General features: G+C 51.5%; 1 protein-coding gene across 1 annotated transcript in view; it reads left to right on the top strand.

Moving 5' to 3' along the window:
* The window catches only part of PTK7 (protein tyrosine kinase 7 (inactive)), a 69,610-nt gene extending 50,070 nt beyond the window's left edge, over positions 1–19,540 (top strand). Inside the window, exons 10-20 of the mRNA XM_080663783.1 lie at positions 23–142; positions 1,423–1,572; positions 1,691–1,841; positions 1,940–2,067; positions 3,367–3,570; positions 4,318–4,473; positions 5,099–5,331; positions 6,287–6,367; positions 16,690–16,841; positions 17,906–18,084; positions 18,565–19,540. Of these exons, the coding sequence (XP_080519909.1) occupies positions 23–142; positions 1,423–1,572; positions 1,691–1,841; positions 1,940–2,067; positions 3,367–3,570; positions 4,318–4,473; positions 5,099–5,331; positions 6,287–6,367; positions 16,690–16,841; positions 17,906–18,084; positions 18,565–18,725 (1,715 nt within the window). The 3' untranslated portion in view covers positions 18,726–19,540. The remainder of the gene's footprint in view (positions 1–22; positions 143–1,422; positions 1,573–1,690; positions 1,842–1,939; positions 2,068–3,366; positions 3,571–4,317; positions 4,474–5,098; positions 5,332–6,286; positions 6,368–16,689; positions 16,842–17,905; positions 18,085–18,564) is intronic.
* Positions 19,541–21,692: the final 2,152 nt, after the last annotated feature.

The following is a 21,692-nucleotide window of genomic DNA, read 5'->3' as shown; positions in this document are numbered from 1 at the left end:
TGCCCTCCCTCGACGGAAACAGAAAAGCTCAAGTTCACACCACCGCCCCGGCCGCAGCAGTGCATGGAGTTTGACAAGGAGGCCACGGTGCCCTGCTCAGCCACAGGCAGAGAGAAGCCCACTATTAAGTGGGTACGAGCAGGTCAGTACCGTGTGAGCCTGGGGTGAGCAGGCAGGACCGTCTACTGGTCAGATGTGTTCATGTCTGAGGGCCAGCTGAGTGCCCAGCAGCATGTCAGAAACTGTGGGGACAAACAAGCAATGTAGGGCAGATTGTCGTCCAGTCAGGAAGAGAAAAGCCAGATACAAAAGAGGTCAGATTATGCTGTTGGCACATGAGACGAGTCAGGACAGTGATTGATTGGGCCAGGTAATGCCCTTCCTTGTCCCTTTTCAAAATAGTCATCCTTTTTGACATAAAAGTAACGTGGGCTCCTTTAGAAAGTTTCGGGAGAAAAAAAGTACATAATCCCACCATCCATTATCTCTGGGTGTGTGCCCTTTTTCTTTTTCTATGCATATCTTTATGTTTTATTTTATTCACTTGTTAAACTTGTCATACTTACTATAAAAATAGAAGGTGCAAATAACTATGTAACCTTGTATTCCTTTCTAACTAACAGTATGAAGCATCACCCTATCGTTTTATACATAAACATTGGCTTTGATGAGTGCGATAATTTTCCAATAATTGGATTCACTATAATTTACTTAAATATTCTCTAAATGTTGGAGATTTTAGTTGCTAATCATCCTCCCTCCATCCCTTCCCCTCTCTCCCTCCCTGTCTTTCTATTTCTCTTTTTATTGCTGCAATAAACATCTTTAAGCCAAAGTTTTTTCTGGATTTGGGCTTATTTCCTTTGGGAAAGATTCCCAGAAATTGAATAATTATGTATAAAAGGGTATGCACATTTTTACAACCCTTGATGCAGATTGCCAAATTGTTTTATAAAGGGTTGGGCCAGTTTTCACATTCCCATGAACAGTGAGAGTTAGAGAGGAGGTTGTAGGTTTTGAGGAGGAAGTGGGGTCTCTGTTCAGGTGGTCTGGGGGCGTTTTCTGTGGGATATGTGGCTCACAATGGCTCTGAAGCCTGGGGTGGTGGCAGAGAGCAGGAATGGGCTCTAGGAGTGAAGAGTGGCATGCAGTGAGGTGAGAACAAGGCAAATTCATTGCCCAATCACAAGTGCAGTTTGGCAGAAGTGGAATGTTAAACAGGCAACAGATGGAGGTGAGACTGAAAAATTGAAAAAGGAGTAAATAATGGGGGCTTCCCAATGCCTGGCTCGAGTTTGGGCTTTGTAGGTACTCGGGAGTGATGACATGTTTTTGAGTAGATACGAATGACTGAGGGCATTGCCAGCCAGCCACCCATGTAACTCTGGTCAATCCCATAATCTCCCTTTGTTGCCCCTGTAGATGGGAGCAGCCTCCCAGAGTGGGTGACAGACAACGCTGGGACGTTGCACTTCTCCAGGGTGACCCGCGATGATGCCGGCAACTACACTTGTATCGCCTCCAATGGGCTACAGGGCCAGATCCGTGCCCATGTCCAGCTTACTGTGGCAGGTGCAATTGTGGCAGGGCCTTGGGGCTGGGGCTGGCTGGCCCTGTGTGGCAGCAGCCTGCGTCCTGCCAGCCCCATTGCTCACAGCTCCCTGCCCCTCGCTGGTCTCTTCCCATCCAGTTTTCATCACCTTCAAGGTAGAGCCAGAGCACACAACCGTGTACCAGGGCCACACAGCTCTGCTGCGGTGCGAGGCCCAGGGGGATCCCAAGCCACTCATTCAGTGGAAGGGCAAAGACCGCATCCTGGACCCGACCAAGCTGGGACCTAGGTAGGGCCATGTCCCTCCCACACTCACCCCACCTCTCCTGCAGCCTGGTCTCCCAGGAGCCGGCGAGGTGGGCAGTGCTGTGGCTTCTCTCCTGACAGGATGCACATCTTCCAGAATGGCTCCCTGGTGATCCATGACGTGGCCCCCGAAGACTCGGGGAGCTACACCTGCATTGCGGGCAACAGCTGCAACATCAAGCACACGGAGGCTCCCCTCCTCGTCGTCGGTATGGGCTGGGGACGAGAAGCTATGGGGCCAGACTTCTTTCTCAGCTTTACTAATCGGACCCTTGTACATTGAGGGCACTTCAACCATTTTTGTGATGGGGTGGAAGTCTGCTGTGCCATGTCACAGCCTGTGTCCTTGCTTAGAGCGGGTGTCCTTTTCTTAATCGTCCACAGCTGGTGTGTGTGTGTGTGTGTGTGTGTGTGTGTGTGTTAAGGGTGCTTGTCCTATAGTGCTTTCTCTCAGGTCTCCTGCAGGAGCCACATGTCTCCCTGGGTGGGCGGGGAGGGGATCAGGTCAGGATGCATCAAGACAAGGTTCCTTTGTCTGTCCTGGAGGGCCAGGGACGAATATGCCTCAGGTAAAAGGCCCTGACTAGGCTCAGGGACTTGGGGTTGGGATCTGGCCGCTCCTGCTGCTAACCATCTGTATGCCCTTAGACTCTACAGTAGAGCCTAAGACCATCGGAAAACACAGATATTTACATTACGATTCATAACAGTAGCAAAATTACAGTTATGAAGTAGCAACGAAAATAATTGTATGGTTGGGGGTCAGCACAACATGAGGAACTGTATTAAAGGGTCGCGGCATCAGAAAGGTTGAGAACCACTGCCTTAGAGGCAGGTGTTGTTTCCTCTTCACGGCTTGTTTCTGCATCTGTGAAATGGGAGTGGCTTAAATGAGAAGGTCTCAAACTTTTTTGGTTTAGCAGCAGAATTGTTTTTCTAGACAAAGTAGGAAGTGGGGCTTGAACTGGTAACAGTGAAGTGACAGGCCCCTTGGTTGGAGCCCTTGGGTATGTGTGGGAATTGGGGGCTTCTGCATCCTGGGTCTCTGTCAGTTTCTCCATGAGACCCTAGGCCATTGAAAGCCCCTAGGCCAGAAGGGCCTTTCTACACATACGTTTCTCCAGGAACCTGCTCTGTGCTGGGCGCTGTCTGGGATTCTAAACCAGAAGTTCTCAGATGCTGCTCTTCAGGGCCTGACCCAGGGTCAAGTCACTGAAGAAGCTTGTTAACAAACAGTGTGGGCTTGTGGTGCCCCGACAGGTGTCGTTTTCATTCGTGCCCCTGGCCTGGTGTTCAGATGCAGAGCCAGCCAGGGGATCGCTGCCTGGGACATTGGCAGGGCCTGAAGACAGCCCTTGTTAAAGCCGGTGGCAGTGGTGACCCTCCCTGGGTCTCTCTGGCTTGACCAGGCCATCCAGTGGGAGGTTGTCATATGTGAGGGGCTGGTAGAGAAGTAGGCTGGGTTTGCTTCAGCACCCCTGCACAGACCTCTCTGTGTCTCACTCAAGACAAGCCCATGCCAGAGGAGTCAGAGGGCCCGGGCAGCCCACCCCCCTACAAGATGATCCAGACCATTGGGCTGTCGGTGGGCGCCGCCGTGGCCTACATCATTGCCGTCCTGGGCCTCATGTTCTACTGCAAGAAGCGCTGCAAGGCAAAGCGGCTTCAGAAGCAGCCAGAGGGCGAGGAGCCAGAGATGGAGTGCCTCAATGGTGAGGGGCCCCCTGGAGGTGGGAGGTGGTGCCGTGTGCAGGTGCTGAGCGCCCTCTGGTGGCCATTGGAGGATGCAGGCAGCACGGGGCTGGGGCTTGCCCTTGTCCCTGCAGCCAGAGCAGAGCTTCCCACCCCAGCTGGAAGCCTGGAGTTGGCAACTTCCCAGGATCTGGGCTTCTGAGGAACCTGGCTTAAGACTTCCTCATTGGAGCCTCTGTGCCAGCTTCCTGTGTTTCCCTGCCTTCTCCCTATGGCACTAAGCCAGATCTAACTCCTATATATATATATTCATGTTGCTGGTCCACCTCTTATCTGTCTCTCCTGCTCCTCTCTCCCCCGCTTATTAGTCTTTGAGTGCCCCAAAGGCAATCTGTTTCTCTCCTCCAACTGGGATCTCCCCAGGGGCATTTTTGCATCTCTCCTATAAGCTGAGGTGTTCAGATGCAGGGCCTGGGTCTCCCTTGTGATTTCCTCTTTGTGCCTGTTTTGGGCTTTGCCTATAGATGGCCTTGTGGAAGCCAAAACCCGTATGTCTATATGGTGTCCAGGGCCCAGTGATTCAGATGAGACTTGCTCAGCTTGCTCAGCCATTTCAGAGGCTGTCATCCTTGCCTCATCCCCTCAGTTCATCAGTTGAGATTAGACCATTTGGTGCAAGTAGAGGGTTGGGGGAGAAAACTGAGGACCCCATCGCGACCTGAGTGACAGGTCTCATCTTGGCACTTCCCTGTGCTCCTTCTTCCCAGGCGGGCCTTTGCAGAATGGGCAGCCCTCGGCGGAGATCCAAGAGGAAGTGGCTTTGACCAGCTTGGGCTCTGGCCCCGCAGCCACCAACAAACGCCACAGTACGAGTGATAAGATGCACTTTCCGAGGGCCAGCCTGCAGCCCATCACCACACTGGGTAGGCTGCCTGGCCACAACTCCCCTGCCTAGCTATAGGTCACCGCTTCTGTCTGAGGCTAAGTCATGGCTGTGGCTCTGAAGTCTCTGAAACCCAGAACCTGGAGATGGCAGGGGGGGAGGGGGTACAGGGGAGATCTGGTCCAGTGTGTCCCCATTGCTTGTTCACACCCCACCTCACAACTTGTGTCATTCCTGTGTGTTACTGACTTGATGCTTTCTTTAGATTGATTCCTTTAAAAAAAATTAACTAAAGTTAGCTCTGTTCTAGGGAAACATGTGAGAAATTAGGGATTGGTGCTAGTTAAGTTTTTCTGAGTATACATTAAACATATAACTATTAAGACATGTTTATCATGAGCCACCTGCCATTCTCATACAAACCACCTTTTGGAACATCCTGAATATTAATCCCACCCCTTATTTTACTACTGGGGACCTGAAGCTCAGGTGGGAGAGGAAAGGTTGGCTCAGGGTCACGCAGCTGAACTTGGCCACTGCCCAGTCCGTGTGGGTGGGAATAGCAGAGACTCCCACTGCATGCTGGAGCGGCGTGGCACCTTCCCAGGCTAGGGGCTTCCCCGCTTGGGGGCAGGCAGCTGGCGGACTCAGATCTGTACCCACAGGGAAAAGCGAGTTTGGAGAGGTGTTCCTGGCGAAGGCACAGGGCTTGGAGGAGGGGGTGGCAGAGACCCTGGTGCTTGTGAAGAGCCTGCAGAGCCGGGACGAGCAGCAGCAGCTGGACTTCCGGAGGGAGTTCGAGATGTTTGGGAAGCTGAACCACGCCAACGTCGTGCGGCTCCTGGGGCTGTGTCGGGAGGCCGAGCCCCACTACATGGTGCTGGAGTACGTGGACCTGGTATGCTGCTAGCAGGGGGACCTCGGGTCTCGGGCAGGGCAGTGTCCTCACGGCAGTTGGGGGTACACCATGGGAACTTCCCCTCTTGTGGTCTCAGCTGAGACCTGAGGTTTGCCTGCTGTTACACCATTGAGATGCTCTGCTTCCTGCCCCTGCCCTCTGCCCCCAGCTCTGACACCTGCCTTCCCTTGACCAGCACCTCCTCTGCCAGCCCTGTGTCGGGTACCAAGTTTCTCCCGGCTTCACTGCACCCTGCATGGGTACCTTCCAGGTCTTCTTCTCTGACTCTGGTTTCCTGTGGTTATTTTTCTTTTTTCCTAGGGCTTGTCACCCCTTGAGAATAAACTTAACAGAACCCGGCTTTCCTTCCTTCCCGGCATTCCCGTGTGAGGCACCAGTGTTAGCCCAGCCACCAGCCTTTTCTTTCTACCCTGGTTGTCATGCCCAGATCTGCCCCTTGCTCTTCATTCCCTGACTGACCTAGGCCTAACTCCTCCAGTCCTCAAAGGGGTGTTGATAAGCTCTGGTGTAGGAAGGGGAGGAGTAACCCTTCCTGCTCCCATCAGAAGTATTTGAGTGCTTTGAGTACGTTTCTGCTGCTGGGGTCACCCCCTGTTTATGTCTAAGATGATAAACCCCTGGAGGGCGGGGGTCAGTAGGGGTGCTGTTTTTCTTCTTGGCACTTTGAAGGCAGGGGCTTTGACACCGCCTATCTGAGGCTCCTCTGAGGGTGGATAGGACAGTCCTCTCTGACTGACAGCTTCTGGGAGGCACCTGCCATGTATTTTTTAATTCCCACTGGACTTCCCTCACGGGAGGGGCGTCCATTCGGGTGGGCGTTCAGGTCAGGACTTCTCACCATCTGCCGGGCAGGCACCTGTGAGCGCCTGCTTGCTTTGATGCCTGGGATATAATGGCTGGGCTCCGACATGACAGACTTTTGCTTTTCCCTCAGGGAGACCTCAAACAGTTTCTGAGGATTTCCAAGAGCAAGGATGAAAAATTGAAGTCACAGCCCCTCAGCACTAAGCAGAAGGTGAGGACAGGGAGGGAGAAAAGAGAGGTCCCCGGGGTGGTCCAGGAGCAAGGGCAGTCCTCATAACAGGTTCTGCTCACTGAGTGCTCCCTGTGGGCCAGGGCCTATGTTAAGTACTATGCATGTGTTTTCTCGGTGATTACAATAATCATCTTAATGTTGCCATCCACATTTTGTGGGTGAAGAAACTGTGGTTTAAGAGGTTAAGTGACTTGTCCAAATCACATAGCCTGAAAGTGGCTTTGTATTGCCCTGTTGTTTTCATATAGAAGAGCTGCTCTTTGCCTTTGCCACTGGAGCAAGACATTAGCTCCCTGCAGGGAGCATTTAACTGGAGGAGGAGCTGGGAGCACTGAGCTGGAGCAGCAGGGAACACTGAGGTGGAAGAACAGGGAGTATTGAGGTAGAAGAGCAGCAGGGAGCACTGAGGTGGAGGAGCAGCAGGGAGCACTGAGGTGAAGAGCAGCGGGGAGTGGAGAGGTGGAGGAGCAGCGGGGAGCACTGAGGTGAGGAGCAGCCGGGAGCATTGAGGTGAGGAGCAGCGGGGAGCCATGAGGTGAGGAGCAGCAGGGAGCGGGGAGCAGTGAGGTGAGGAGCAGCGGGGAGCGGAGAGGTGAGGAGCAGCAGGGAGCGGGGAGCAGTGAGGTGTGAGGAGCAGCGGGGAGCGGAGAGGTGAGGAGCAGCAGGGAGCGGGGAGCAGTGAGGTGAGGAGCAGCGGGGAGCGGAGAGGTGAGGAGCAGCGGGGAGCCATGAGGTGAGGAGCAGCAGGGAGCGGGGAGCAGTGAAGTGAGGAGCAGCGGGGAGCGGAGAGGTGGAGGAGCAGCGGGGAGCACTGAGGTGAGGAGCAGCCGGGAGCATTGAGGTGAGGAGCAGCGGGGAGCCATGAGGTGAGGAGCAGCAGGGAGCGGGGAGCAGTGAAGTGAGGAGCAGCGGGGAGCGGAGAGGTGAGGAGCAGCAGGGAGCACTGAGGTGAGGAGCAGCCGGGAGCACTGAGGTGAGGAGCAGCAGGGAGCGGGGAGCAGTGAGGTGAGGAGCAGCGGGGAGCGGAGAGGTGAGGAGCAGCAGGGAGCAGTGAGGTGAGGAGCAACGGGGAGCAGTGAGGTGAGGAGCAGCGGGGAGCGGAGAGGTGAGGAGCAGCAGGGAGCGGGGAGCAGTGAGGTGTGAGGAGCAGCGGGGAGCGGAGAGGTGAGGAGCAGCAGGGAGCATTGAGGTGAGGAGCAGCAGGGAGCGGGGAGCAGTGAAGTGAGGAGCAGCGGGGAGCGGAGAGGTGAGGAGCAGCAGGGAGCACTGAGGTGAGGAGCAGCGGGGAGTGGAGAGGTGGAGGAGCAGCAGGGAGCAGTGAGGTGAGGAGCAGTGAGCTGCCTGAGTTTTAGGGGCTGTTGGCCTGGGTGTGTCCCTGAGTATGTTTCTTCAGGCTCCGCGTGTGGAAACTTTTTTGAGTGGGCTGCCCGTGTTTCACCTACTGTGGTTTTCACACTTTCACTCTCACTTTGGCTGTAGCTGTGCGGCCTTCCTTCCTGTTCTCCTCCTGCCTTCAGGGCAGAGGGCTGTTGTGGGCACAGAGCCCTGGCTGGAGCCTGTGGTGGAGCAGGCCTGGGCTGAAGCAGTGAAGAAGGGATGCTCGCCTGCTCCCCCGCCCACAGCAGATGATCGCTTCTGCAGCCCGGTTCTCCCTGTCCACAGCCTGCTCCCTCTCCTCTGAGATGATCCACCTCCCTCATGTGCCTGGTACTCTGTTCCTAAGCTGACAGCAAAGTCACCTCAGAAACCAATCAAAGCTCAGGGCAGGTGGACAGACACTGACTGCCAGGCCCTTCCAGGTGACCATCCCCTGCCTTGTAGGCTGACTCCGGTCACAGACTTGGCAGGGCAGAAAGGTGTGCTGGTTGGTGAGTCAGGTGTGTAGGACCCTGGCTACCCCTATCTCTCTGGGGAAGTGGTTCTGGGCCCTTCAGGCTGGCCTCCCATTACAGGTGAGTTTACTAGGCCCAGATAGGGTAAGTGACCTGGCCCCAGGTCAGCTAGAGCAGGCCTCTTGACACCTCACCCCTGCCTCCATCTCTGAGAAGCCATAGGACAGGGCAAGCTGCTCCAGCTGGTGGAACGTCAGGAACCCAGAGCTCACAAATCAGGACATGCATGGGGCCATGCCCTGAGGGCGGGCCCTTGGGGATGTAAAATGGAAGCTGCCGGGCATTGCCGGGGCACTTAGGATCAAGCGGGGGAGCTTAGGTAAATGAGGATGCATATGCCACACAGACTTCAGGTACCACACAGACAGCAAGTGAGAGGCATTCATTAAGAAATGTTGGAGACTCCACTTTCTTCAGGTGGAAAGACAGTTGTGGTTAACAAAGAAGACTTCCTGGTAGAGAAAGCCATTTGAGTTCAGTTCTCAAGGACAGGAGGTAGTTGAATGGCAGGAAGGGGATGGATTCAGGAGAGAGGGGACTTAAGGTAGGTTTCTGTGGCTGGGAGATGGGGACAGGGACATAGGCTGGCAGGAAGTTGGTTACCTCTGACACATGGCCTGAGGGACAGTATTTTACTGAAAGTCATTACCGCCTTCGCTGAAGATCTCCCCCACACTTTTTTGAAAGAGGCATCTTAAATTTGATGGCGAAGCTTCAATGAGTTGGGTTCCACACTCTCTAAAGACAGTACTCAGCATCTGGTGGGATGAGATTGCTTAAAAAAAAAAAAAAAAAGCTTTCTGGACCATACCTCACTCAGACTGAGGGAATCAGAAAATCTGAAAGTCGGATCTGAGGAACTGCAATTTTCCAACAACCTTTTCAGCTGATTCGTAAGCCCATCAAAGTTTGAGGAGTCCTTGCCAGTGGTTTTGAGACCTATGTGGGTCTCAATCAGTAGTTTAAAAAACACTGCTTTGGGGGGATTTCATGAAAATGATAATTCTTAGGAAATACGAATTAAACCTGTAGATACTTCCTTGTGCTAGTAATTTAGTGAGCTACTCTGTTAACTTTATATGCCTAGGAGTCCTGGAAAATGGAAGGAGAAAGAGTTAAGTGTTTTTTTTTTTTAAGTTTTTTTATTAATTTCAGAGAGGAAGGGAGAGGAATAGAGATGGAAACATCAATGATGAGAGAGTCTGATCGGCTGCCTCCTGCACGCCTCCCACTTGGGATGGAGACTGCAACCGGGACAAGTGCCCTGACTGGAAATGGAACTGTGACCTGGTCCATAGGTCAATGCTCAACACTGAGCAACACCGGCTGGGCAAGAGTTATGTTATTAAGGAGAGCTGGAGTGGTAGGCAGGGTGCTCCCCGGCCAGCCAGAGCTGGAACCAGGGTGCCATACGTGGTGTGGGTGGGTTGGGGGGATCCCCAGGAGGATTTCAGGATAGCAGTGGGATAGTGAAAGAAGTCAGGGAGGTGGGGGCAAGCTGGAGGGGGCCAATGGGGGAGGAAGGGGGACATATGTAATCCTTTCAACAATAAAGATTAAAAGAGAAAAAGTCAAAGACCCTGGCCCTGGGTGGTGGCATAATTGTAGTTAATGCTTGTTAAGTAGCTGATAAGATGATGGGGATTTTAAAGTCGGAGAACTGTAACCTGTGATTTCTCTATGGATCACCTTCAAGCCAATGACAGGACGAGAAGTAGGGTCGCTAGCAGCTGGTGGACAGAGCTTTATGCAGTCAGATGCCAGGACATGTGGCGGTACACACAAAGCCTGTTGTGAGACAAGCACAGTAGAGTCACAGTGGGTTAGCTGGAACCTGTGGAAAAGTTGGAAAGGAAGGGGTGGGGCTGGTCTTTATAACAGTATTTGAACATTAATCCTGTGGCCCTCTGGTGGCGGCTTGCCCAGCAGTAAGGAAACACTTCATTGTCTTGGGTCTGACAGAATCCCCTTTTGCCGTCCTCACGTAGCCAGCATTTCCCGAAGCACTGCCTCTCGAAAGATAGCAAGTTAGTCACCGTGCCAAGTCCACTCTCTTGTTTCCCTTGACGAGCAGCAGATTGAGAGCAGACTGAGGGGAAGGGCAAGTGTGATGAGGGCACATTACAAAAGCCTTTGTCTGCCCCTTACAGATAATGAAGCAAGGCTGAGCAATGCCCTGGGGTTTTGAAGCCTGAAGTAGAGTCCATTCACTTATGATGCCCACTTCAGTGTTCATCTGGCCCTTTTACCACCAGTGGCACTTGGGGTATTCTGAGGATGGCAGTCTGGGGACTGTTTGGAGAGTGTGGCCTCTGCTTTTTCCTTGGAGATGCAGTGCAGGCTCTGTACCCAGGGAGAGCTTAGTAATCCTGGTAGATCTCTTCTTTAACCCTCCTCACTGATACACACATTTGGTTGGAAGCTATCCAGAGATTTTTGTGTCATTTATTTTTTTTAATCCTCGCCTGGGGATATTTTTTCCATTGCTTTTCAGAGAGAGTGGAAGGGAGGGAGTGGGGATTGGGGGCGGGGGGAGAAGAAAACATCAACATGAGAGAGAGACACATTGACTGGTTGCCTCCCGCACATGCACAGACTTGGGGCAGGGAGCAAACTTGTGACCCTTTGGGGCACAGGCCGGCGCTCTAACGGCTGAGAGACACCGGCCAGGGCTGTGTCTTCACTTTTGATAAAGGAAATGCACCAAGAAGATGAGACTTTCCCCAGCGCTTGATGGTGCTTGTTCAGCAAGCGCCTCTGCGTGTGCGGTGTCTGTCAGTGGTTGGCTGTGTCGATGGGTCTGCTGGGTGGGGGTTTGGATCAGTGCTAACAGAACTCCCTGCAGAGGTGGACATGCTCCGTAGCTGCTGCTGTGAAGTGCGGTAGTCACTCGCCCCAGGTGGCTGCTGAGCACAGAGAATGTGGCTAAGGCAGGGGTGGGCAAACTTTTTGACTCGAGGGCCACAATGGGTTCTTAAACTGGACCGGAGGGCCGGAACAAAAGCATGGATGGAGTGTTTGTGTGAACTAATATAAATTCAAAGTAAAGGAGCAGAGGGGAGAGCAAGAGAACTGGATAGAACAGCCAGATCCGGCCCGCGAGCCGAAGTTTGCCCACGGCTGGCTAAGGCCACAGAGACGCGGAGCTTTTAATGTTTATTACGTTTTGGTTAACATAAATAATCACAAGGGGCTCGGGACTACTGTTTCGGACAGCACAGATTTAGACCATTGTTTCTTAAACTATTGTGACTGAAACTATTGTGAAATTGCAAAAAAAAGTACATTTTGCATCACAACCCAGCAACATTGGCATGATTATATATTGTAAAAGTGAAAAATGTTATGAATGATACCCTTACGAAGTAATGCACTCTGATATTTTCTGTTCGGATTTTTAAAAATATGTTTGTATTGGTTTTTAGAGGGGGAGAGAGAGCGAGAGAAACATTGCCCAGAAGTGAGAGAGAAACATCGATCGGTTGCCTCCTGTACCCCAACGGGGACTGAACCTGCAACCTGTGCCTTTGCCCTAATCAGGAATCAAACCGGCAGCCTTTTGGTGCACAGGACAACACTCAACCAACGGAGCCACATGGCCAGGGCGATGTTCCATTTTTTTAATGCTGGTTAAGATGAACTAAGTTGGTTTCAGGACATACTAATAGCAAACTACAGTTAGCAAACCACCGTTGGAGGCAGCTGGTCCTCAGGGATGTCACTGGCCAGTGCACACCAGCCGAGATTTGTCTTTGGAGTGACCCCTCTGCCAGCGCCTGGCTCAGCTCCTCTGGAAGCCAGGCTGGGGAAGGTGCACAGAGCCAGCATTGATGCTGAAGGGCCAGGCTGAAGCCACCCCCCACCACTGGGCTCACTGCTGAGCAGACGGCCCCTCCCATGCCCCCAATACCAGTGATGGAGCCGGGAGAGGCAGCTATGGTATTGAGGAGAGAGCCAGGCTTTGGTGTCAGGCTGGGTGGACAGCCTCAGATGGGATCCTGGGCAAGGCTGAGGATGAGCCCCACCTCACAGTGCAAATAAGAGGGGCAGCCACCTCGCTTGGGCCAGCACACAGTAGGTACTCAACAAGTGTTCCTGTCTCCTCCTCTCAGATTAGGTGGCCTTCTCGCACTAGGTAAATTGGCAACAGCCCCTCTACCACTCCCATTCACTTCATTTCTCTTTGAATTTCAGGAACATAGAATTACATGAGCATAATCTTTGGATAATTTATGACATACTCATTACTGGTCCACACATGGGCTGCTTTCATTTAGTTAGTTATTTTTTAACGTGCACGAGCCTGTGTGTGTGTGTGTGTGTGTGTTTGGTAAATTTTTATTTTGATATTTCAAACTTAAAGGAGTGTTAAGGCCCTAGCTGCTTTGGCTCAGTGGATAGAGTGTCTGCAGACTAAAGGGTCCCAGGTTTGATTCCAGTCAAGGGCACATGCCTGGGTTGCGGGCTCCATCCCCAGTAGGGAGCGTGCAGGAGGCAGCTGATCAGTGATTCTCTCTCATCATTGATGTTTCTCTTCCTTCCTCTCTCTGAAATCAATTAAAATATTTTTTTTAAAAAAAGAGTGTTAAGAAACGTTCAAGGAACTCCTACAAACCCTTTATCCAGATTCATTTGTTCATATTTGCTTTCTCATTTTCTTAATATGTATGTGTATTATTTCTTATGTATTGTTTTAACCATTGGAGATAAGTTGGAGGCAGACTTTTGACTTTTTGCCATCAGACATGTATAAAATGGTATCTCATTGGGATGTAGCTTATATTTCCTTGATTGCCAATGATACTGGCTTTTGGCCCCATTCTTACCTTCGTCTCTCCATGAGTGCATTTATGTGATGGGTGACTTCCCCCTTGTGGATCCTGAGAATGAGTGTATGGTAGAACCACACAGCTGGCTGTAACTTGTTAAATAATATTCCACAGGCCACAGGGATCTCTGTGCATTTCTATTTGCCTTGTTTTTATATGCAAAGAAACACTACAGGGGCCATGTGTCCCTCAGTGGTTGCTTCCAAGGTTTGGATAAGGTGACCGAGGCCTAGGGGCCATGGGTCTTTACAGACGCTGACCTGGTGCTCCAATTTTACCTCTGTTTGGCCTGGAGCACCTTCTCCCAGTGGTGGCAGCCTTCTGCGGGGATAATTTTTGTCTCCCTTCTAGACTATCCTCTCACTAGGAGCCCTGTCTTGCCATTTCTGTTGTATTTCACCAGCACCTAGCTGGTGTACAGTAGATGTTTAATTAATATTTGTTCAGTCTACTGGTATATACTTTTAAAATGTTAATATAACAAATATAGTTCTATTTAGAACGTTCTATAAGGTATCTATCCTATATAATAAAAGGGCAATTGCAAATAGACAGTCTGGCAGAACAACCGAACAACCAATCAAAGCGTAAAATGCTAATGATCTGCTAAGGCTGCTCAACTGCTCGCTATGACATGCATGACCACCAGGGGGCAGACAGTCAACTGGTTGACCAGTTGTTATGACATGCACTGACCACCAGGGGGCAGATGCTCTGACCGGTAGGTTAGCTTGCTGCTGGGGTCCAGCTGATTGGGACTGAGCAAGATGGGCTGGACATGCCCTGAAGTCCTCCCATGGTCCCTCCCCGGCCCGATCATGCACTGGTGGGGTTTTTCAGCCTGGCCTGCACCCTCTCGCAATCCAGGACCTCTTGGGGGATGTCGGAGAGCCTGTTTCAGCCCGATCCTGCAGGCCACTCCCCTTGGGAGGGCGCCAGACGCAAGGCTCGTGGCTGTGAGCCTCTCCAGATTGGGACTGATTGGGCGCAAGCCCGCGGGTGGCACTTTGGGGCCGGGATGAGCAGGAGTGGCAGGTAGGAGCTGCAGGTGGCGTTGGACTGTGGGTTTCGGCCTGATCTCTGAAGGCCACCAAGGGGACCCCTACCCGTGCATGAATTCGTGCACCGGGCCTCCAGTTCTACCATCACTCTGCTACACCCACAAGCCACGCCCACCAGCCAATCAAGAGCGAGTATGCAAATTAACCCAACCAAGATGGCTGCGGCCACGGAGAGAGCAGGAGGCTTGGGTTTCTGTGGCAATGGAGGAAGCCAAGCTTTCCACACACCCTGGTGGGCCCAGGCCTCCACTCAAGCCTACAAAGTTTCAATTATAAAAGATAAATAAATCCCAACAAAAATGGCTGCAGCCACGGAGCTGGAGAGAGCAGGAGGCATGGTTCCGCTCAAGGCTACAAAGTTTCAGTTATAGAAGATAAATAAATCCCAGATACCAGGGCCTCCACTTGGGTTGCTGGGGGGCATGGCCGGCCTGCAAACCACCAGAGGCCCCTCGCCCAGGCCGCCCCACGCCCCAAGGGAACCCCCACCCTAATCCAGGATGCCCTTCAGAGCAAACCAGCTGGCCCCCACCCCCACCCATGCACCAGGCCTCTATCCTATCTGATAAAATAGTAATATGCAAATTGACCATCACTCCAACACACAAGATGGCTGCCCCCATGTGGACACAAGATGGCAAGCGGGAGAGGGCAGTTGTGGGCGATCAGGCCTGCAGGGGAGGGCAGTTGGGGGGGGACCAGGCCAGCAGAGGAGGGCAGTTAGGGATGACCAGGCCTGCAGTGGAGGCCAGTTAGGGGTGACCAGGCCTGCAGGGGAGGGCAGTTAGGGTCAAACAGGCTGGCAGGGGAGTGGTTAGGGGGTGATCAGGCTGGCAGGCAGAAGCGGTTAGGGGCAATCAGGAAGGTGTAGGCAGGCGAGCAGTTGGGGTCACAGATTGGAGAGGGTGCAGGCTGGGCTGAGGGACACATACCCCTGTGCACTAATTTCATGCACCGGGCCTCTAGTATATATATATATATAAAAGGCTAAGCAACCGTCTGACCAGCTGGTAGGTATGACATGCACTCACCACCAGGGGGCAGACGCTCAACACAGGAGCTGCCGAGCTGTGGTGACTTGGCAGCAGAGGTTCTCGGGTGACGTACCCGGAATCAGAGAGGAGGGAGCTCGATTTGGGGTGTGTCACCTGAGAACCATCCTCTCACAATCCAGGACCCCTTGGAGGATGTCGGAGAACTGGTTTCAGCCCAAACCCCACAGGCCAGGCCAAGGGACCCCACCTGCGGAGGGTCCCCAGGTGTGGTCAGCCAGAGAGGGACCGCGAGAGGTTGGTTCCAGGGTGTGTCTGGCTCATCTCACCCAGTCCTACCCCGCTGGCCACCTTCTAATTAATTGCCTTTCAATGTGCATGAATCCGTGCACCGCGGCACTAGTTCTATATAATACAGTCACATGGCTCAAAAATTTTCAAAGAGAATTAGAGAAATATATTTTTAACTCCTACACTTTGGAAAAGAGTTTGTTCTTATTTTGTAGAGCTAGATACTCATAGTCCTTGACCCACACCTAGATATCTTAAAGAAATTTATGCGTGTGCTCACGCATAAGACGGTCATAGCAGCACTGTTCTTAATAGCACAAAGCTGGGGAAAAAATCCAAATACCCATTGGCATTAAAATTATTAAATATGGTATATTCAGGATGAAAACTCAGTAAAGTAGTCCCTGCACCCCATCCCAAAGGATGAATCTCACAATGCTGAGTGAACAAATCAGGCAAAAAAAATATACACTTTGTATGCTTCTAGCCTTATCTGGTTCCAAAACGGGAAAACTGAATTACATTGTTTAGGAACGTGTGTGTGTAAAACCTAAGCGCTCCTTCCCCATCATGCACTCTCCCTCCCCTCCAGAGGTAACCACTGTCCTGACTTTATGGTAATAACTTCTTGGCTGTTCTTTCTGGTTTTGCCTTTACACACACGTTCCTAAACAATATAATTCCGTTTCCCCGTTTTGGAACCAGATAAGGCTGGAAGCATACAAAGAGTATGTGCTCTGGGGTGCTAGCATTGTTGGTTCTGTGTTTTTAACTTAGTGATTGTTACCTGGGTCTGAGTTTTATAATTTTTTGTGGAAGTGCACATATGTTTGATGAGCTTTGTTATATAACTAGTAGAAAATACGTAATTTTGAAGTAAAAAGGATAAGGAACAACCCATTAGGATGTGAGCTATGATCACTGCCCAGTTATTTTTCACAAGTGGTGACTATGTGCTCTCCCCACCCACGTGCCACTCACCTGTCTAGCACCTGCTGCATGTCCAGGTGGTCCCAGAGCTTAATTTCATTTAATTCTGTTCTTCCAACAACCCAGTGAGGCAGGCACTGTGACCCCCACTTTGCAGAGAAGGAAACTAAAGCTGTTGTGGCTTTGCTTAGGGCTTCCTAAGCATCACACTGATGGCATTGAGACCCACTGAGGGTTGTGCCGGGGGTGGTCACTTTGATCCCTAGACTTGGGTGCTTGGATGAGTGAGTCCCTTTCTTGCTGCAGGTGGCCCTGTGCACCCAGGTGGCCCTGGGCATGGAGCACCTGTCCAACAACCGCTTTGTGCACAAGGACCTGGCTGCTCGGAACTGCCTGGTCAGCGCCCAGAGACAGGTGAAGGTGTCGGCCCTGGGGCTCAGCAAGGACGTATACAACAGGTAGAAGGAAATGGGTGGGTGGGGTGAGGGGTGGAGGGAAGATGTGGGAGGAGTGGGAAGGGCTGCTTAAATGTCTGCTTAGTCTAAAGCGGAGAGCCCAGAAGGGACAGAGACTTCCTATCCTCTCTCCAAGGGTGCAGCAGGCATCCTAGCCATTGGGACACAGGTCCCTGTCGCTCATAGATTTTTCTCTAGTGATAAAATACTATAAACCTTTTAAAAGTAGCTAGTAGGTTTTATAACAGTTTGCATATAATTTAACTATTTGTATGGTTCCCTCTGTAACTTCCTGAATTCTCTAATTATTATTTTGAATCCTAAGACTGGAAGCCAGAGATGCTCTGGGATGCCCCTCCACACTGCAGGGTGCCTGGGGGCGCCCGGAAACTTCCCCTCCAGTCACCCCAGGGCTCAGTCCCCCAGTTCGTCTGTTGCTTTAGTCATGATTGATGTATTACGAAAGCTTTTTAAATGTTCTTGCCATTTAACATGTTTTCTTTTTTCACATTTTTAAAACCAGTGCCAAAAGTATGTATGATTATTAGCTTTTTATTTTTATATTAAAATGTAGGCAAAATTTGTTTTGTTTTTTTTTAATATATTTTTTATTGATTTCAGAAAGTAAGGGGGAGAGAGAGAGAGATAGAAACATCAATGATGAGAGAGAATCATTGATTGGCTGCCTCCTGCACATCCCCCACTAGGGGGGGATCGAGCCCGAAACCCGGGCATGTGCCCCTGGCTGGAATCGAACCTGGGACTGGGACCCTTCAGTCCACAGGCCGACGCTCTATCCACTGATCCAAACCGGCCAGGGCCAAAATTTGGTTCTTAATGGAATTTTTAACCATCAACCCCATGTGGATGCCCCCAAATCTCACTCAGTGTACCCCTGTGTTACCAGTTTCTTGAGTGCCTTGATGTAGAAAAGTTGGGTTCTAGCTCGGGTATGAGACCCAGACCTGGGATGAGGGACCTGTGTCCCTCACCACAACCCACCCCACTCCGTGAGCCACGGAGGCCCCGCCCCCACCCCCACCCCCACGTGTGGTTTTCTTCTGCAGCGAGTACTACCACTTCCGCCAGGCTTGGGTGCCTCTGCGATGGATGTCCCCCGAGGCCATCCTGGAGGGTGACTTCTCCACCAAGTCTGATGTTTGGGCCTTTGGTGTGCTGATGTGGGAAGTGTTCACCCATGGAGAGATGCCCCATGGTGGGCAGGCTGACGACGAGGTGCTGGCAGGTAGGCAGCTGTTTCCAAGGGACCCTTCCACAGGTTTTTCCAGGTGGAGAGTTTTCTCAGGATCCTGGAGGCAGCTCAGCCTGCCTGCCCTCAGGGCTGGCCATAGCAGGTACACAGGTATGGCCACTCCAGTTGTTGAAATACCGGCATATTGGTTGGTAAACACCCTCGCCCACAGTGCCCACTCCAGCCACTGACACCTGCCCATTGACCCCACTTCAGCCCCCATGCATTGGTTGCCTCCGGTGCTGTGTGGACCCTGCCCCCACCAGCCCGGCAGAGCTGGGGCCAGGGGAGTTATCCCCTTTGGTTGCAAGATATTTCCCCTGTATTCCTTGAGTCAGTGCCCACCAGCCACTGGCCAGTGACCCCCACCCCAAGTCGCCCTCCAGTGGCTGCTTGCGGGTACTGCCGGCTCCACAGAGGGTTCCACAGGAGGTTACAAGTTGGACTAACTCCCCTCCCACCATTTTCCTGCAGATTTGCAGGCTGGGAAGACCAGACTCCCACAGCCTGAGGGCTGCCCTTCCAAGCTCTACCGGCTGATGCAGCGCTGCTGGGCCCTCAGCCCCAAGGACAGGCCCTCCTTCAGCGAGATTGCCAACACCCTGGGAGACAGCCCCGCAGACAGCAAGCCATGAGGAGGGAGCCCAGGCAGGCCGTGCCTCAGGCTGGCATGGGCAGGGGAGGACCTCTTGACAGGTGCCTGCAGCATGATGGGCAAGAACCCTGTCCTCCTCGGCCCTACTGGACCCACCCTGGCACCACAGGCACTGCTGAGGTTTGGGCGGGGCCTGCGATTTCCTCCTCTTTCTTACCCTCATCCCTTGGGGAGGTTGACTCGGACCCGGACTGGTGACTAGGGCCTTGGGCTGGGCTGCTTTTTCTGCCACCCTTTCCCCCATCAGGGACAGTGTGGGTGCCTCAGGTGACACCAATTTCTGGCCTGGGTCTCCGCCCCTTGGCCAGGTGCAGTTCTGCCACTCACCTGCTAACTTTGCCCAGGGAGGGCTAGGCTGCAGAGGAGCCGGGTTTGAGGAGCGTTCCTTAATATATTCAAATTCCTGGGTAGCTCTGGCCCACGGGGCCCATCTCGGGGTCTGCGCCAGAACCGCGGAGGACACGGCCAGTGCGTCCTCCCCACATGGACTTGTGCACGCTGACCCTGACCTGTGTCTCCTCCCCACCCTCCTCTCCTTTCCTCATCCTAAGTGCCTGGCAGATGAAGGAGTTTCAGGAGCTTTTGACATTATATAACCCGTCCTTTTTGTATGCACCATGGGCGGCTTTTGTATGTACCGTACTCACAGCGTAGGGTGGGAGGGCGTGGGAGGGAGGGGTGCGTCTTGGAGGAGATGGGGACGGGGAGCCACCCCTGCCTCACACTTTTATTGTTCTTGTGTGTTTGTTTTGTTTTTTTACATTCACTGTTCTCAATAAAGAAGCCTTTTTTACAACCTGTTTCTGATGCTCATTCTCGCCGTTGCCCATGAATCATGTCCCATCTTCCCTTACTTATCAGAAGGGGCCATGTGCTTTATGGAGTCTAAAGAGGCTTGGACGGGAATAACTGGCAGACACTGGTCCTTCTTTCTGATTTTTGTGGAGCAGTTAAGAATGTGGGCTTAGGAGGCAAGACCACCTCTTGTCCATGGGATCCTCCGACTGCCAACCACTTACTCTCTGCTGGCTGGCCTAGCACTCACGCTTAGGTGGGGAGGGTGGAAGAGTGAGGGCGGACAAGTTAGAGTAGGTTTGGAGGAGTAGTTAATGACAGATTCAAGTCTCTGAATACCTTTAAGACTTTAGGAGGGAGATGGAGTGGACAGTATTGAGCAAAGTTGATGCTTGATGCCTCGAAGACCCAGAGCCCTCAGCTGATTTGATCCCTGCCTCTTCTTTACATGGACCCATGTCATCAGTTATTTTCTTCCGTATTCCATCAGTTATTTTCTTCCTTATTCCAGTAACTTCAGCCTGTGCCCCATCCTAACGAAATGAGTCCTTAACTGTGAAGTCGCTCTAGTTCATTCTGTCCCTCACCATCCATCCTTCTCAGTAATGAGAATAATAGCTAATATTTATTGAATACTTGCTCTGTACCAGTCACTTGGCTAAGCACTTAACATGCATTATCTCAATCTCTGTGACTGCTTTGTCAGCCAGATGTTATTGTTCCCATTTCACAGATTAGAAAGTGCTCATGGAGGCCAGATAGTTTCCCCAGGTCACACAGCTAGTAATTGAGCCCCTTGCTTATTGATATACAGTGTGTTACATCCCACAGATGTGTTGAAATGGGAAAAACAACCCAAGAAAAATTTCTCTAGAGCAGTGTTTTTTGTTGTTGTTTTTGGTAAAACATGAACTCTGATCCATGTTCCTTTTTAAAAAACAACAACTATGTTTTTATTGATCTTAGAGAGAGGGAGGGAGAGGGAGAAGGAGAGGGAGATAGAAACATCGATCTGTTGGTTCCTGCACACCCCTGACTGGGAATCGAGCTTTCAAACTAGAAACCAGGCATGTCCCCCGATGAAGAATCAAACCAGTGACTTCTTGGTGCCTGGGACGATTGAGCAACACGGCTGGGCTCTAAAGCAGTGTTTTTCAAGCTGTGGGGGGCTACAATTAGCATCTTAAAAAAATGGAACATGATAGAAACTGTCCTTTACAAAATTTTGTTTGTAATATTTGATAGATGTTTGTGTATACTGGGTTATGTTATTAGTCAGCTATTGGGTGGTGATCCTGCATAATAACAGTCACAACAAATCTGAGTCACAACAATTCACTGATTCACTGATTTCAAGTCAAAGATAGATTCACTTGTTGATAGATATGTATTTTTCTCCCTCATAGATCTGAAGGTTGGTAAGGTTCAGCTAGTCTTGGTTGGATCTAGCTAAGTTCAGCTGGGCTTGGTTTGTAGGCTGTAGGACTGGTTTGGGTCTAACCTGCTGGTCCTAGAACATGCTCTCGTGTAGCAGCAAGAGCAAACAAGATCAAGCTAGATCATGCAAGTACATACATTTGAAACCACAAGTCTGTTAACATGGTATTGGCCAAAGCACATCACATGTCAAAACCCAACAGCAGTAATAGGTTCTGCAAAGTCACATGGCAAGGGATGGGGATATCGAAGTCCAACACAGGGTGTGAAAAATTGGGAGCAAAAACCTAGTTCCCCACTGATTGTGATGTAAAAATGATTTCTTAACATGGGTTGCCCTCAGAAGTACTCTTGAAGGTCATTCATCACTAATCCTTTTCTCCAGGTCTTTCTTGACCATTCAGCAGTGGCTAACATTGTCGGCCACATTTGCCTTTTCAAACTTTCCTCTCTTGACTGTGGTGATGGCATGCAATCACCATCTTTTTCTGACTAGGCCTTCTCCAGCTCTGGCTGAGGCTTCCTTCTTCTGCCTGCCCTGGAGGTTACTGTTTTTCTGAATTCTGTTCCTGGCCTTCCTCTCTGTGTTCTCCCCTGTAGGAATCTCACATCAAGTGGCTTTAATTGGCCCTTCAGTGTGGACAGTTCTCAAAGCATTAGCTGCAATTCCAGCCTTTTCCTCAAGCTCCAGACACACCTCCCCATTTCTTTTCTT

The sequence above is a fragment of the Plecotus auritus genome, assembly GCF_963455305.1.
Source record: "Plecotus auritus genome assembly, chromosome: 4".
In the NCBI taxonomy this organism is placed as follows: domain Eukaryota; kingdom Metazoa; phylum Chordata; class Mammalia; order Chiroptera; family Vespertilionidae; genus Plecotus; species Plecotus auritus.
Note: the sequence above shows the minus strand (reverse complement) of the source record. Positions and strands in the feature narration are given on the sequence as shown.